At 37.2% G+C, this 17,724-nt stretch overlaps 2 protein-coding genes across 5 annotated transcripts in view; both read left to right on the top strand.

Annotated features, from left to right (window-relative positions):
- Window positions 1–6,904, top strand: part of LOC107670744 (aquaporin-9-like) — a 13,179-nt gene extending 6,275 nt beyond the window's left edge. The window contains exons 3-6 of the mRNA XM_016463469.1: window positions 1,170–1,307; window positions 2,016–2,134; window positions 2,448–2,665; window positions 6,237–6,904. Coding sequence (XP_016318955.1) covers window positions 1,170–1,307; window positions 2,016–2,134; window positions 2,448–2,665; window positions 6,237–6,405 — 644 coding nt within the window. The 3' untranslated portion in view covers window positions 6,406–6,904. The remainder of the gene's footprint in view (window positions 1–1,169; window positions 1,308–2,015; window positions 2,135–2,447; window positions 2,666–6,236) is intronic.
- A 2,543-nt stretch (window positions 6,905–9,447) lies between these two features.
- Window positions 9,448–16,698, top strand: LOC107670742 (hepatic triacylglycerol lipase-like). 4 transcript variants are annotated; one of them, XM_016463465.1, is made up of 9 exons: window positions 9,448–9,639; window positions 11,085–11,257; window positions 11,492–11,671; window positions 12,270–12,390; window positions 12,588–12,827; window positions 14,047–14,289; window positions 14,613–14,727; window positions 15,464–15,682; window positions 16,185–16,698. In XM_016463465.1, exons 1-9 carry the CDS (start codon window positions 9,555–9,557, stop codon window positions 16,309–16,311), a joined length of 1,503 nt encoding a protein of 500 aa, XP_016318951.1. In that variant the 5' UTR covers window positions 9,448–9,554; the 3' UTR covers window positions 16,312–16,698. The 4 variants fall into 4 exon arrangements, with proteins under 4 accessions (XP_016318951.1, XP_016318952.1, XP_016318953.1 ...); XM_016463466.1 differs by lacking the exon at window positions 11,085–11,257; XM_016463467.1 differs by lacking the exon at window positions 14,047–14,289.
- Window positions 16,699–17,724: the final 1,026 nt, after the last annotated feature.

Raw genomic sequence — 17,724 nt, 5'->3', positions numbered from 1 at the left:
AAGATCCAGGGGGTGTGGTTGGATCCACATCTAGGGGGTGGAGATTGGTAGGTTTAGGGGTGGAGATGGGTGGGTTTAGGGATCAGGAGGTGGAGACGGGTAGGTTTAGGTATATGTAAGGTGGGAGGAGTTGGATGTGGATCCAACCACACCCCCTGGATCTTGTGTTCTGCAGTGAGGGGCTACTGGCATATGTCCCAGGTGGAAGTCAGGTGTAGGCACTGGCCTGTTATTATTAAAGGGCTAGTTTATCCAAAAATGAAAATTCTCTCTTCATTTACTTACCCTCAAGTTGTTCCAAACTTGTATGAGTTTCTTTATTCTGTTGAAAACAAGAGAAGATATTTTGAATAATGTTGATGACGGTAGCCATTGACTTCCATAGTATTTTTTTCCACACTATGAATGTCAGTGGCTACTGTTAACTAACTCTACACAAATACATAATTGAAAATATACTTTATTTTATATATATATAAAAAAAAAAATCTTATGAATGAACAAAATAAATGAACATTCTGGTTTTTAACAAAATTGACAAAAAGTATTTTGCCTTAACCAATCAGTTGTGCTTTAATGTGCAGTATTGTTATTATGCTTTTTAGATTCTCCAAAAGACCCAAACAACATTATTGGATTCCTGCTTAATCATGGGTCACAACTGCAATCAAGAAAAATCAGCCACCAAATGTTTGAGAAAACAGTTAGGTGGGTCAGGAAAGGCCAGTGTTTTCCATTCTGAAGCAGTGGGGTCAGAGACAGTTCTGCAGGCCTGAGCACTCTTATGTCAAAGCTGAGGTACTCCTAAGCCATGCAGTGATGTCTGAGGATTTAGGCAGATTATGTCAGACCCAATTCCCATTGACTACCTCAACTAGTTTTTGCAGCCAGTGTTTATGATGAACACTCTGGATTAAGAGCGGGAAAGTGAGAGTATATACATATATAGCAATTAGAGAAAGCACATCATTTTGAGTGTGAGATTTATGACGCAGCATGCTCTTTTGATTCTAATAGATGACAATCTATACTACAAAAAACCTCAGCATGCTTTTATGCAAACCTCAATCAATACAAAATCACCACACAAAATAGACCACTAAAACCAATACAGATACTTTGCTGTCATCAAAAGGTTGCAGTCTCTCAACTGTTGCATCTCATTGCAGGTGGACATGTGAACCCCGCTGTTTCTCTGGCTATGGTCGTTTTGGGGAAACTCCCATTAAAGAAATTTCCTGTCTATGTGGCAGCCCAATTTCTAGGTGCTTTTGCAGGGTCTTGTGCTGTCTTCTGTCTGTACTATGGTAAGTTTTCAGGGCACTTCTATTTTTTGCCTCCTGTTATTGGCTCCTCTTATACCTAAGGCAGACTTCTTAAAAGTTTGTTAAAGGTATAGCTGTTTTAGCACTGGTCACATTGATTGGACTGAAAGAGCTCATTCTTATGAATAATGTGGTGAAAAGCTTAGAAACGAATGACACAGATGCTTACTTTCCAGTCAGTTACAACTTCAGTCACATTTCATGATGTTGGTTCAGCTTTGCTTTGTAAACCGGAAGAACAAAATGGCAAAACATGTCAATTTTTCCCTTAATAATATATATAATAAGTGATATTGTTTTCAGTGCAACCTGTACATATCTGTTAACATGAAAAAAAAAAGTGTTTTAGGTTTTCATGACCCTTGGCATGACATTAGTCATGCGCACAATATACACACACATACACAACTCAAACTAAACATAAACATTTGTGTCTGGTTTGGTTTGATCTTTGTTAGATTAAGATAGATATTAGATATAAAAGTAGATTGGTCAAGTTACTCAAAAAAAGTAATGTTACAGAGTAGCCTAGTTTTTATAGATTGCAATAGTATTTAAAAAAAAAAAAGTTTTATTTTATAATTTTTTTTAAATTATTTTACAATTACACTAAACAGTCATTAAATTACCACCTATGAATTCTTTTCTAAAATCGTTCTCTAGTTGAAAAGCTGATTCTCTTGTCCATAGGTGCCTTCGCAAATTTTGCTGATGGAAAACAAATTGTAGTTGGTGAAAACGCCACAGCAGGTATCTTTGCCTCATATCCACGTGAAAATCTCTCATTGTTAAATGGATTCATTGATCAGGTGAGTGAAACACAGTCATTTGTTTTTTAAAATATCACATAATCTCACTAGTAATTATACAATGAAATGAAACAGCACTCCAATGTTAAAGCATGTGCTTCGGCTTATAGACTGGTATTAAAAGGTGGGAACAAATACATATAAATCATAAGCATATAAATCTCAGGTGGAGAACTTTGAAAGCACATTTCCATCTCACGAATAAAAATAACTAGTTAGTTATAATTCTCACTATAGCAATAACTTTCTCTCATAATTTTATTTCTTACTACAAGCTTCCAAGAATATTTTGCTCATTAGTCTCTATTTACAGGTGATTGGCACAGGCGCCCTGGTCCTCTGTATTTTAGCCATTGTTGATAAGAAGAATATTGGGGCACCTAAAGGAATGGAGCCACTGGTTATTGGTCTGAGCATCCTGGCTATCGGAGTGTCCATGGCTCTGAACTGTGGCTATCCCATCAACCCTGCCAGAGACTTGGGACCTCGGCTCTTCACTGCTATGGCAGGATGGGGACTAGAGGTGTTCAGGTACAGAAAACCCCCTATGCATTAACATATTCTTCTTATTATTGTTTGTTCAGATTTTCTGCTACTTCCCTTATCTGTATTATTGCTTGTGCTGTAACAGGACATTTTTGGGTGTGTACACTAACACAATGCAGCTAGAAGTGTTACTATCTATCAATGTGGCAAAAGAGTCAACCAGCATGTGAGAAACAGGCACACCACCCACTAGCATACTTTTTGAAACTCTAAATAGACTCTAAGTGCAAAGGCCTATCACCATTCTTCTGACAGAGCAAATTAATTTTTTAACGCACTTGTGTGTCTCCTGCATATTAGAGCAATTTTAAAAATGTACGTGAGGCAGCCTGAATTCTCTTTGCATGAATATACACAACCAAAAACAGGATGCATTTTATTTGTATTAAAGAAAAAAAAACCCGCATCTTTTACTATAACTCAAATTTTCAAGGTAATTTTTAAAGAGAGAGAAATTTTGTTGCTGCTCTCAACAGCAAGAGGAGTCAGATTTTGTGCACAGTTCTACGCCGAAAGGATCAAATTAAGTCTGATAAAGTATTGAATAAAATAACTGCCTAATATATGCAATAGAATACGGCTGTGTTTACGATCACACATTTTAGCAGTGAAAACCCTTCAAAACACTGTGGCATATTCCGGTTTTGCATTTCTGTTCATATGCTTTACTGCTCATATGTATTACATGGCTCTCTAAGATACTTGGTCATTCAGCAGTCAAATATTTTTGTATAATTTGTTATTCAGCTACAGACACAGAATGACGTCCAGTAAGAGCTAATCATATATCAGTAGTCTACTAGGCCTAGGTGAGGAAATGCTTGATCTGTCTGCTTAATTTGTCTTCCAACTTGAAAACAAATTAGGGGTTACCTGAGGGTAAATGGCTCTGGTGTTATAATTGCAACAAACATTATAAACAGTGAGCATGAAGATTACTTAAGTTCAGTTCAGCAAAGCGTCTGCATGAGGTGGCAATGCATTTGTTTACAGTTACCTTTGCCAACCTGTTTGTAGAGAAGGTTCAAGGACAGAGAGCACTTGTACTCTCAGTAGCCTATAAAAGGATCAAGGGATTGAGGGAGGGAACGAGTGCTACAGACGGGGAGCACTGGAGTGACACACTAAGCACAGATTACAATAATGAAAGCATTAGTGTCTATACAGCTAGACACCAACACTGTTGACATCGTCCACCAGTCTGACAGCTGAACAACTCAGGATACGCCTGTAATGTCCTGAATTAGATTGAGAATACCTTTTAAATTCTAATTCAGCTCTAAATTTGAATCGAGGTCGTAAAGAAGGCAATTGTAATGGACAATTGATGTAGAAATAAAATAAAATAAAATTCAAAGAAATGCATGCTTTCGATTAATATTTAATCTCAAAATTGTTAGATATAAATTCTTTATATATAACTTCAGATATAAATTCTCAAAATGCAAAATTCCACCTATAAAAATGTGCATTTATTTAAATATATTTGGACAATTTGTGCAATATTTCGTCACTTGAGTTAAAACACTTAAAGATGTCTGAATGTCATTGTATGAAATTGAAAATATAAAAAAGAGTGGCATCTGCATCTTTGTAAAGAATTAATAAATTGACCAAGAGTGACAGTAAGCGCATTTATAATGTTACAAAAGATTTCTATTTCCAATCAGTGCTGTTCTTTTGAACTTTCTATTCATCAAAGAATTCTAAAAATGTATCACATTTGCACAAAAATATTGAGCAACACAACTGTTGCATTAAATAATAATAAGAAATATTTGTTGAGCACCAAATCAGCATATTAGAATGATTCTGAAGGATCATGTGACACTGAAGACTGAAGTAATGGCTGCTAAAAATCCAGCTTTGTCATCACATGAACATAAAAACCTTACTATTTTTACTGCATTTATGTTCAAATAAATGCAGCCTTGGTGAGGATAAGAGTGGTTAAAAAACAGACCCATATATATATGGTAACATATACAGCGGGTAAAATAAATAAATAAAATAAATAAAAAATATATTTCTAAAGGTGCTGTTGACATGAAATTTTCACCAGATGTACAGCCCAGGTAATGCATACATACGAAGAAAACAATACAAATAAGTTCAGAAATTAAGTTCTATGTAATAAAATGGAATGACCCAGTGATTTTGGCCCATTCTTCCACACAGTCTTCAAATCTTGAAGGTTCCATGGGCCTCTTCTATGAACTCTGATCTTTAGTTCTTTCCATAGATTTTCTATTGGATTCAAGTCATGTGATTGGCTGGGCCATTCTAGCAGCTTTACTTTCTTGTTCTGAAACCAATTGAGAGTTTCCTTGGCTGTATTTGGGATCATTGTCTTGCTGAAATGTCCACCCTTGTTTCATATTCATCATCCTTGTTCCCTCGATTTATAAATTGTGAGCACGATTTACTAATTTGTTCCCTCGATTTGCTAAATCGAGCACACGATTTATAAATCGAGAGAACGAATTAGTAAATTGTGCGCACAATTTAGCAAATCGAGGGAATGAATTAGCAAATTGAGGGAACAAAATAGTAATCGTGTGCACATTTTGGTACATCGAGGTAACAAATTAGTAAATCGTGCACACGATTTATTTATTTTTTCTTGCATGTCCTTGGCTCTTGGTCAACTCTTCTGATAATTCTTTTCACTCCTCTGTCAGAAATCTTGCGAGGAGCACCTGGTCGTGGCCGGTTTATGGTGAAATGATTTTCTTTCCACTTCTGGATTATGGCCCCAACAGTGCTCACTTGAACATTCAGAAGTATAGAAATCCTTCTGTAACCAATGCCATCAGTTTGTTTTGCAACAATAAAGTTGCGAAGGTCTTGAGAAAGCTCTTTGCTTTTACCCATCATGAAATGTTTCTTGTGTGACACGTTGGTCATGAGACACTTTTTTATAGGCCATCATTTGGGACTGAACCAACTAATATTAATTTCCACTGACAAGGGCCAGGATTGCTTTCTAATTACTGATAGATTTCAGCTGGTGTCTTGGCTTTCCATGCCTTTTTGCACCTCCTTTTCTTCATGTGTTCAATACTTTTTCCCCGTGTCATTCTACTTTATTACACAGAACTTAATTTCTGAGCTTATTTGTTTTGCTTTCTTTGTATGTATGGATTACTTGGATTGTTACCAACGTCTGGTGAAAATTTAATGTCAACAGCACCTTTAGAAATATATTTACTGAGAAAAATGGTGATTTGTTCAATACTTATTTTACCCACTGTATATATGCACACTATTGTTGAAAACTTTGGGTCCGTTTTATGTATCTACATATATATATGCATACACAAAACAACTTGAAAGTGATCTGTTCTTGTCCATTTGATTGTAATCAACAACAAATTGTATGAAACTTGTGTGACTGTGTTGAACTTTCTTTGAATTTCAGTAAATTCTTCTTCCTGTCATTCGAGTTCAAACTACTCACCATATGTGTGTGGCCAGTTCCATTATAATTCAAATTTAATTTGAAAATACATTCAGAATTTTGCCCAGTCCTGATTTGATTCTAATCTGTCTTCAGGGCTGGAAATGGCTGGTGGTGGGTTCCAGTGGTCGGACCGATGGTGGGCGGTGTGGCCGGGGCAGTGATCTACTTCCTGATGATTGAGCTGCATCACCCTGAGCTTGAGAAAAACCTTGAAGATGACAACAGCATCAAAGATAAATATGAATTGAACACCGTAAACTAGAAAGAGAGGGAAAGTATGGTATCTTTTCCTTCACCATAGACCTCAAACAAGAAGCACTGTTATTTCTACACACTCTCCTTCTCGGTCTTTTCCTCTAGATCTCTTTTCTGAGTCTTTTGCCAAGTCAGTTCATGAAACCAAGCAGCTATGAAAGACAGCAAGTGTTAATTATCTATAATTCTAGCTTTTTCAAGTTCTTAACAAGTTTAACTTTTTCAAAGATCACCATTCATTCTATCTATTCTATAGAGCGATCAACAGCAGAAACAGTATTTAATGTAAAGCATCCACAGTTTTACCATCAACACCACTGCCAGTAAAAGATCACAGGTGCTAACAGATCCTCCATATTAACAACTCTGGAATGTATATAGAGATAATCATAATTTTCAACTGGTTTCTCAGGTTTCCTTTTTTGTTTCTTAAGATATAGTCAATGCAGGTTGTCTAGCCTCAGCCAGAGAGAGTTAAACCACTCCAGCATTGCACCTATATTTTTCCTTCATTCCTTTGTCTAATCCTACTACTTCTTCTTATCGTGTTAACTTTCACTGACATCTGACAACCCTATAGCTTGCCATAAGAAGATGTTCTTCTCTCACTAAAATGAAGGAAAAGGGTACTTTACTGTCCACTCGATTTAATCAAAGATGAACAGGCTAAATAGATGAGCTACTAACTGCATGCATAACTGCTGATAAGGTAACTCGCATGAGGTAATGGGATGAACATTGCAATGCATGCAAAAATGAATTTGCAACGAACTATTACATGAAAGCTTAACAAGAAATAAATGTGTATTTATGCTACAATGTGTCAAAATGTTCAAGAAAATAATTGCATCACAACTTATAGTAACAGTATTGCGTATAACATCACATTTCAGACTTAGCAAAGCTTAATGTGATGTTTGTTAGATATTTCGTAACATTGTTTAATATGTGTTTTTTTCCTCTTTTTAAGAACATTATTATAGTAATTTATTTATTGGCACTTAAATGAACTAATAGCAGTTGTTTGTACAATTCAAAGATATTTCAAAATGTTTGTCTTTTTAGTCCGTTATTTCAGATTCAGATTTTTTTACTTATTGTCTCATAAATGAAACTTTTTGAGATTAAATTACTGCATTCAAAATGTTGAAGAAAGTATTGTCATTCTGCTAATGTAGACCTAATATAATAAAATAAATATACTGTTATACATATCTCATGTCTGTTTTCCTGTGAATGAGGATTGAGACCAGAGCAGCCCCTATTTCCTTGATATATCTGCATTCTGCAGTACTGCATCACAGTCAGTTTAGTTCTGCCCTGAGATACTACACATCTAATGTACTTTCTTAGATAATGGAAACGACCTTTGCAAACCTGTACACATATTCAATTTGTGAATTAATTTGCTTAGAGAAACATTAATTCACCTCAACATATTCAGCCAAACCAGAAACATTTCACCACGCTCCACTTGTTCCAAACCTGTATGAGGTTCTTTCTTCTGTTGAGCACAAAAGGAGATATGTGACATGAAGAATTAGTGCTCCGCATTTATCCCATCCAAAGTGCACACACACAGCAGTGAACACACACACACACCGTGAGCAGCCATTTTTTGCTGCGGCACCCAGGGGTTCAGTTGGGGGTTCGGTGCCTTGCTCAAGGGCACCTCAGTCATGGTATTGAAGGTGGAAGAGAGCGCTGTACATTCACTCCCCCCACCTACAATACCTGCTGGTACGAGACTCGAACCCACAACCTTGTGTTACAAGTCCGACTCTCTAACCATTAGGCCACGACTTCCCCCACATTTTGATTGTTTACCAACACTCTTCAAAACATCTTCTTTTGTGCTCAACAGAAGAAAGAAACTCATACAAAGGAAATTATGACAGAATTTTCATTTTTGGGTGAACTATCCCTAGGGAGAGATAAAATAAACAGTTCTGACTGCACTTATCTGCACAACTATATCTGACCTGATTTAATCATTATCACTGTCTGACCATCAGCATCAGCTCACTGAGTTTATGCATACATACGCCCTCCGTTTCTGCTAACTAGACTGTAGTATGTTCTTCAGCCAACCATTCTTTGAAACAGCACAACTGCAACATGCTGCATGGGTTAAATATATAAAGTTGATTAGAATTTAGAAAATTATCAACAGCATTATCTTTAAGAAGAATTAAGATTTACATTTTAATGTGGGAATCAGGGAATCAGAAACATTTTTAACAGAAATGAAAAGAGAAATAGAATTAAAATCTTTAATGACATCTATCAAGGCTGAAATGACAAGAGCTTACACACACACACAGATATTTCCATGTTTCATGGGGATATTCCATAGATGTAATGATTTTTAGACTGTACAAACTATATTTTCAATCTCCTTTGCCTAACCCTACCCCTCGCACAAAACTTTCTGCCTTTTTAGATTTAAAAAAAAAACTTAATTCTGTATGATTTATAAGCGGTTTAAAAAATGTCCCCACAAGATGGTATGGTATTACTATACTTGTGGTGATTTGGTCCCTATAATGTAGAGAACACCACAATACCCATAATGCAGGACCATACACAAACACAGGTGCAACTCTCTGTCCTGTTAACTTTTGTAAACAGGCTTTTACTTACTATCTATCTATCTATCGACAGGACATGGACACATACTAACTGTCAGCATCTGATCTAGAACTAGTTAATGAGCTAAATAATAAAAATAAACCGGGTCTAACTTCAAGAAGTAGAAAAGACCATGTAGTGAGTTAAACCATCATTTGACATCTCTGAATGGCATTTGGAGACATGGTATTTGAGTAGTAATGTTATCAGTAATGAGTCAGCGTGTACCTTTCTGACAACATTTTTCACCAATCGTGGCATAGATTCTTATGTAACACACCATGCAGCCAATCAGGGCCATCATTTGGCCGCAAAATGACAAAAGGTTTCAAAGCTCACCCAGAGGATTGAACTGCCTGAACCCTCCCCTAACAAACATCCCATCTGGGCCAGCTCCCTCCCCTCAGACAGTTTCAAAAATTGTTCAGTAATCACCTGCCTCACAGTGGCCTCTTCTCTTGCCCGAGAAAAAGAGAGGGAGGAAATATTTGGATTATCTGTGTGGACTCCTGAAGTGGCCTGAACATGAAGACTCTTATTAAAATAGTGTCCTGCTGTCTGATCATCTTTCAGCTGACTGATGGAAGGAAATTTCGGGGTAACAGAGCAGGTGAGGGTGAATTATGCTTAACTTTTAAAATTCTGTCATCATTTTCTCACCCCCATGTATTTTTTCCTTTATTTGACTTTTGCAGAACACAAAATAATATATCTATTTATTTAGTTTTTGCCCACTGTCAACTGGATGCAATGCTGTTTTGGACCACACTGACTTGCATTGCATGGACAAAAACAGTTGAAACATTCTTCAGTATATCTTCTTTTGTGTTCAGAAGAAATCATACAGGGTTGGGACAACATGTGGATGAGTAAACGACCGAATATTTGGGTGATCTGTATGTTTAAAATTATCTTCTGAGCAACAGTGAAGCACATGCTTCTTTTCCCCTTATTCACTAAGGTATTGTAGCATGCACTATGTTGTGACAGAATGTGGTTCACAATTAAGCTTGGTGATTGCAGGAAAAAAAATCTAAATGGAAACAACAAAAACACACAAAAAAACAGAATAGTATGTGTAGGTGAACAAGAGGTGCTACTGATGCTCCTTGGTAAAGTAAAATATTAAGGAAGATATGGATGTGCAATAACAGTCAGCATTAATTGTGCTTTGTCTCATTTAATCAATGCTGATGTAAATTGCAAAAACTTGTATTAAAATCCATAAAATCACAGAGAAATAATATCCTAGACTGTGTTTGCAAATAAAAGCTGAAAATATTGAAAGAGAACTAAATATCTTCATTCACACACTGGCCTTGCTAAACGTACATTTTTCACATGCAAAAACTACATCACAGAAGAATATGCTGAATCGGAATGTGAGGTTTATCATAATCATTTATCTCAGATTTAAAAAATCCAGACACTTCAAAGGGAAATTTGTTTTGTATTAACTCTAAATGATGCATTCAGATTTTTTGACCTTTCATAGAATGCTAACAACTAATTGCTAACCTGGCAGAGAGATCAATTCCTCTGTCAATGTAAGCAGAGACAGTTAGAGAACTGCATGTCCCATTAAAATAAACATTTGCATAGGAAAACATTAAAACGGGTTCAAATGGTAGGAATCTCAGACAGCTCTAATGTTTTTACAGGACATGCAACAAAAATTGGTAAACCCATGGGTACAATGAATGGTTAATGAAACATTTTATATTACATATGTTGATGCAACATAAATGTTTAATGCATATGAGAAATGCAACATGTGTCATATTCTACTCTCCACATGCTCATTTAATGGGCAAGAGTGATGGGTAAACACATTTTATATTGACTCAAGCTCAAACCATCAAGCTCAAAGTTCCCCCGGACCTATATGGGATCTAAACATACTCCTATCTTATTTTCATTTGTAACTTCATTTCAATGCAAAAGTTTGCATTGCTGCTTATGGGAATATATATCAATATTCCAGGACTATTGTACAGCCTAAAAAAAAAAAAGAACTGTCTGTGAACCTCAGTTTATGTATGACCATACTAACAGACACTGAGCCTGGAGAGAGGATGAAGATGCCCTACGAACCTAAATCAGTCTTCAGGCTTTACACTGACGGCATAGATGATACATGCACAGTGGAGCTCTTCAAGCCTCACACTCTGGACGCTTGTGGTTTCAATAGCAGCCATCCTCTGGCTATCATCATTCATGGCTGGTCGGTATGTTGAGTTCATTGATTTAATAGAAAAACAGATCAATAGTTCAAATGTACAAAAGGTCATGACCTTGGCATGGATTGCAAACAGCTATGCAGAGTTATTTCTAATCTGATAAAGGCGAAAGTGACTTACAAACAAAACCGGAGGGATGTGGTCTATGCTGCAGCAGATGCATCTGAAAAAATAAATAAATAAATAAAATAAATTAATATAATCCTCCTCGCTGTGCTGTAGGTGGACGGAATGATGGAGAACTGGATTTCCAGGTTGGCATCAGCACTAAAAAGCTCAGAAGGAAGCATCAATGTGGTGATTGCAGATTGGCTGACTCTGGCACACCATCACTACCCTATAGCTGTTCAGAACACACGCGTTGTGGGGCAGGACATTGCCCACCTGCTGAGGTGGCTAGAGGTGAGGGTTGGTTTGGGAATACAAATCTCTTTACAGTTATGGATGCAGAATTTATTTCCCAAGGGAATAATGCTACCATCCTTACATCTTACATGGAACTGACTCAGAATGTTAATAGATCATAAGCAGATATTTTGTACATTTCCTACCGTAAATATATCAAAATTTAATTTTTGATTAGTAATATGCATTGCTAAGGACATCATTTGGACAACTTTAAAATCGATTTTCTCAATATTTCGATTTTTTTGCACCCTCAGATTCCAGATTTTCAAATAGTTGTACCTCGGGCCAAATATTGTCCTATCCTAACAAACCATATACATCAATGGAAAGCTTATTTATTCAGATGATGTATAAATATTGATTAAAAAAAAACTGACCCTTATGACTGGTTTTGTGGTCCAGGGTCCTGACTTGATGCATAAGAAACATTTCTTCTTAGTATCAGTGCTGTCGGAGCTAATAGCCTCATGTGCAGCATTCTGACATGTAGTGTATTTTGTAACATTATAAATGCCTGTAATGTCGTGTTCGGTCAATTTAATGCATACTTGCTGAATAGTACATGGCATTAATCTGTAAGTGTCCCTAACAGGATTTCAAACAATTTCCTTTGGGAAAAGTGCATTTGATTGGCTACAGCCTTGGAGCTCATATATCTGGGTTTGCTGGGAGTAACCTATCTGTGTCTGGAAAAACCTTGGGAAGAATTACCGGTGAGACAGTCTTGTCAGCATTGTGAATGTCTCACTAAACAATGGTGTTAATATATAAATACGAGAAAGATTTTAAACTCGAAGATCTTAATTCTCAGCAAATATTTTAAACATGACAAAACCATACATTTATCCCTGCCTGATGCTAAATATTACAGTAACTATATATTACATTTAAGTTTGTTTTGTTCGTGTAGGTTTGGATCCTGCGGGTCCATTGTTTGAGGGAATGTCTCATACTGAAAGACTCTCACCTGAGGATGCTAGGTTTGTGGATGCCATCCACACATTTACCCAAGAGCGCATGGGGCTCAGTGTGGGCATCAAACAGCCTGTTGCCCACTTTGACTTCTATCCCAATGGAGGATCATTTCAGCCAGGGTGCCAGCTGCACGTGCAAAACATTTATGCACATTTAGCCCAGTATGGGATTATGGGTGAGTTGCTTGGATTGATAGATGGATGAATGGATGAATGTACAAACAGAGAGAGGAAGGGACAGGTCCATCCTCATATCCTAAATGTTATATTAGGATGAGAATGAGATATATTCAAAACATCCCATTAATGACACTGTAAGAACAGCTAACTAATAACGACAGCTTTCCAGATGAAAGGCATAGACACATAAAAGCAGCTGTCATCCTGACAACTTAATTATTTCAAATCCCTGTTCTGTTCTGCTCTCCTACTGAGATATGCCTTCAGGCAATTCAAAATCCCTATGGGAAAAATCGAAGCAGAAAGACAGACCCGAAATCCTTATTTTTAACAGCTACACACTGATGAGTCCATGACTCTGACAGGCACACTGCAAGGGTGGGACGACTGTCACTTTTGATGAATTTCATGTTTCTTTGCTGAATAAAAGTATTAATTTTCTTTCAGAAAACAAAAATCGAACTGATCCAAAACATTTGAACCATAGTCTGCATATGGCATCACAATTTAGCCGAGCATTAGCATCACTGCTAACTCCCCACAACCAGAGGCAGACAAAGTACTCAACTCTATTACTTGAGTGAAAGTACAGATACTGCTGGTCAAATATTACTCCACTACAAGTAAAAGTTGTAAAGACAGATTTTTACTTAAGTCAAAGTACAGAAGTACTTGCTTTTAAAAGTACTTACGTACCAAAAGTAAATTTCCTTTTTTATGTCAATGTTTTATTATTGTTGTATGTAATACTTGCAATACCTCTGAAGCAACTTACAATACAGTACAATATCACATTTGCAGCTGGTCAGTGTTCAAAAAATGCTGGGAAATCTCTTCATGTAGCCCCAAGAGTGATTACTGATAAACTGTCTGAAAAAAGAAAGTCACGTTTTAGAGAAGAAAAAAATCAGCCCCTGACTTTCAAAGCTGCTACATAGTAATGACTTTCTACTTCGAGGACCTTGATAGAAATGTAGTGGAGTGAAAAGTACAATATTTGTCTTTTAAATGTAGTGAAGTTAAAGTCATAAGTTTCCAAAAAAAATAATACTCAAGTAAAGTACAGATACTCAAAAAGTGCACTTAAGTACAATACTCAAGTAAATGTACTTAATTACTGTCCGCCTCTGCCCACAACACACAACAGTAAATCTAGACAGACAAGTATGATTATTTGCTGTTTATTAGTCTTATGCTGTGTCCATCTAACTTTAGGTTTTGAGCAGACAGTGAAATGTGCCCATGAGCGCGCTGTGCATCTCTTCATTGACTCCCTGTTGAACAAAGACAAGCAGATTATGGCCTACAAGTGCAGCGACAACACGGCTTTCGATAAAGGCTACTGTCTGGACTGCCGAAAGAACCGCTGTAACACTTTGGGTTATGACATCAAGAAAGTCCGCACCGGCGCAAGCAAGAGACTGTTTCTCAAAACCCGTTCACACATGCCCTACAAATGTGAGAAACAGCTATAACAACCTAAAAAAGTGTAAAACAGTCAATTCCTAAAAACAGTTATGTAAAATGAGAGATGATGTCCTCTGTTAAAGTTCTCTCCCTAATACAAATATTTTTATAATAATAATAACAATAAAAAAACACATATGGGGAAATAACTAACTATTTTAAGTATGTTTAGACATTTTATTGGGAATCAAGAATCAAGACATTGTTACTGATTAAGAATACACTTTTTGCCCAATTAATGTTTGTATTTAATGGTTTTCCGGTTGTTTTTGGAAAAATATAAACCGTTCTAATCTGTTTTCCTTCCCCATTAGTGTTCCACTATCAATTCAGGATCCAGTTCATCAACCAAACTGATAAGATCGAGCCCACCCTCACATTCTCTCTAACCGGGACACCGGGAGAAAGTGAAAATTTACCCATAACACTGTAAGTAAGCAATTCACATTGATATCTGCAACTGAATCTTAAGAAAACATGATCTTAGTAAAGTGTTATTGAGCATCATCTTAATGAGCTTTGTAATGACTCTCATCATCATCATCCATATCATCATAAGGATACATTTGTGCTTTCTGCAATTTAAAAAGCTTTATGCGGTTAACCATCATCTGCTATAACCAAACTAAAGCCTATGTAACATTGCATCTGTTTGGTAGTGTATAATTACAAGAACATACGTTAAAATAAATGTACAAGTACAATTCATAACTATGGTTAGTTCATAAGTAAAAGCTTAAATTAGTGTGACAGTAGCAGAAGCTCTAGATTTAACAGTAAGCCAAAGATTCCTAAATGAAAGACTACTTGACAGCATTCGGGATGAAGAACATCAATGTTTTATTTACTGGGCTCTAAAAGCTCAAAGTAACAAGCTCCGCTTCAAAGGGAAACCACTCAATTTAGTCATCATAGCACACAGAGAGCTCTCATCAGAATAACTCATTTCGCATGAATGAATGAAATACATGTGTGCTGGGAACATGAAACAGAGAGCAGAAAACTGCAGGGAAGTATGCAATGGACTAAAATAGCATCTCGAACAAAAGCATGGCACACAATTACTCTCATGCATTTTCACCAAATTGTTGTTGTTTATTATAGGAATCTAAGAACTGAATGAAGTAAACCTGAACAATTACTTTACTTAATTCCTCTTTCTCAGAGTTGAGGAGATTTCAAGTAACAAGACTTTTACGTTCCTCATCACTCTGGATACTGACATCGGTGACCTGATGATAATGCGCTTCACCTGGGAGGGAAGCCCAGTATGGGCAAACATGTGGAGCACGGTTAAGACCATGATACCTTGGGCCAAAAGCAGCAGAGGACCACAGCTCACAGTGGGGAAGATCACAGTGAAAGCAGGAGAGACCCAGAGGAAGTAAGTGTTAGAGGTGATGGATAAGAGTTTGCCATCACAGATGGTGGATCTATATAAATTCATAAGGAATCAATTGAACGCTCACATAGGAATAAAAAGCAAAAAAGATGCTGACTAAAGATTAAGAGCCTGGATTTAGTGTATAATGATCTAAATGATCTTTAGTGCCTCAGTATAACAGCTTTTAAAAAATAGACAAGATGAATAGATTAAAAAATAAGAGGGAAAAGTAATGCAATAGACCAGAAACAGGCATGATAATGTGTATGCAGACAAGACAATATCTCAACTACTGTTAAGTAGAGAAATACAGAAAAAAAAACACACAAAGAATAAATGTTTAAAGCAGACACAAAAAAACTAACATTTTCAAGCTTCCATTTCATGTTTAGTTATTCTAGCGACCTCAAGTGGACATTGCTGGACATGCCGTTGTTTGGATAGGCGTTTTTGAAATAAAGTACTACCTAGCTGAAGCTCATAACATCTCTTTTCTCGTCAGAACTACGTTTTGCCCACAGACAGATGAGGGCATGTATATCGAGCCGTCGCAGGAGAAGGTGTTCGTGCGCTGTGAAAAGAAGACGCAGCAGAAGCGGAGGATGATGATGATGATGAAGCACGACTAAAACAAACTCACCTCACACATGAGATCGTCTTCACAGCCTTTGGGACTTATGGGACGGGGGACCGGATTTCCTGTAATATATGCTTAATATTTCTAACTTTCGTTTTTTTATGAGAAATTAAAGAATGACCACGTGTTCCAGGATTTTGTTATTAAACATGGTTAGGTTTTCGTATATCAAATATTTTTACATTTTACTGTAGGCTATCGCCAACTTTTAGCAGAAGCCCTCGTTCCAGAATCCCGCCCTCAAATGTCAGCAAATAGAGCGCATTCTGATTGGCTAAAAGGCACGGGCCGCTCTCTTGATTGACCTTGTGTTTTAGGGTCTGTTTACACCTGGTCATTTCATGCGTTTTCGCTGATCGGATATCTATCTGATTGGTTAAAACGTTTCCATTTACACTTGGCTACATAAATGTGTCGTCGCAAAACGGATTTAATCGCGATCTTCAATTCCCGCGCTATATTAAAATTTAACAAGAGTTCACGTCAACGAAATCAAAAAGATAAGCGCTGCATTTTATTAATTATCAGCTCATTTCAAGATCAAAGACCGCAATAGGAGAGCGCGCGGCATCAGCACTGGAAAGATACGTTTGTGTTACTACTTTTAATGAAGATGATTGTGTGTTGACCGTCTGCGTCTTACTTTCAGTTTCATTCGCGGCAGTTTGCGCGTCGGCTCGGCTTGCTGAAGAGATACTCAGCTACTCGTCCGCAGCGATGCTGGCTTTAGCGCAGTCTGACTAATGTCATAAAGCCTATAACACGCTCTCACACGTTTATTATTTTAACATTTTGGGAGGAGTAAAATTTACATATGTGGTTTCAACAACCAGATGCATTTACACGTGTCCAGTGTCGTCTGGAATGCGTCCCCAGACCACCTCCTGAAGCGGTTTGAGCGATCGGATTTATATCCGTCTCGAATGCGTTTCGGAGGGCTGTACCATCAAGCGTATTTTGCAGTATTAAACACGTATTTATACCGATTTCATCAGGCTCCAAAAATTATTCAAAAAGAACACAAAGAATGGCCTTCTCAGCTGCCATAGTTGCAACTCTTGCGTCATCAGAACAGTGTGTTCAATGCACCACCGTTTCCGTTTAAAAAACGTTTTGCACCGTTTTTGTCGGGGCTGAACGCAGCCCTGGCCTTTTTACGATCGGACAAAACGCATGAAGTGACCAGGTGTAAACAGCCCCTTAGTGTTGATACTCGCCCTGCGTTTCAAATCTGATTCCGAAGGGCACTTCAGAGTGAGAATCGTTGTAGCCACCATATTGAGGATTCGTTCCAAACTGCTCACAACCGGCCACTTAAAAGGGGCCTTTGGAATGAAGGAGTTCGAAGGATATGGACACTTAACTCCCATGATTCCTTGCGCAGGTATAATTGTGTGAAAATGGC

This window comes from Sinocyclocheilus anshuiensis, unplaced genomic scaffold, assembly GCF_001515605.1.
Source record: "Sinocyclocheilus anshuiensis isolate Anshui unplaced genomic scaffold, SAMN03320099.WGS_v1.1 scaffold816, whole genome shotgun sequence".
Lineage (NCBI taxonomy): Eukaryota > Metazoa > Chordata > Actinopteri > Cypriniformes > Cyprinidae > Sinocyclocheilus > Sinocyclocheilus anshuiensis.
The sequence above is the reverse complement of the archived record's forward strand: the minus strand, read 5'-3'. Positions and strand labels throughout refer to the sequence as shown.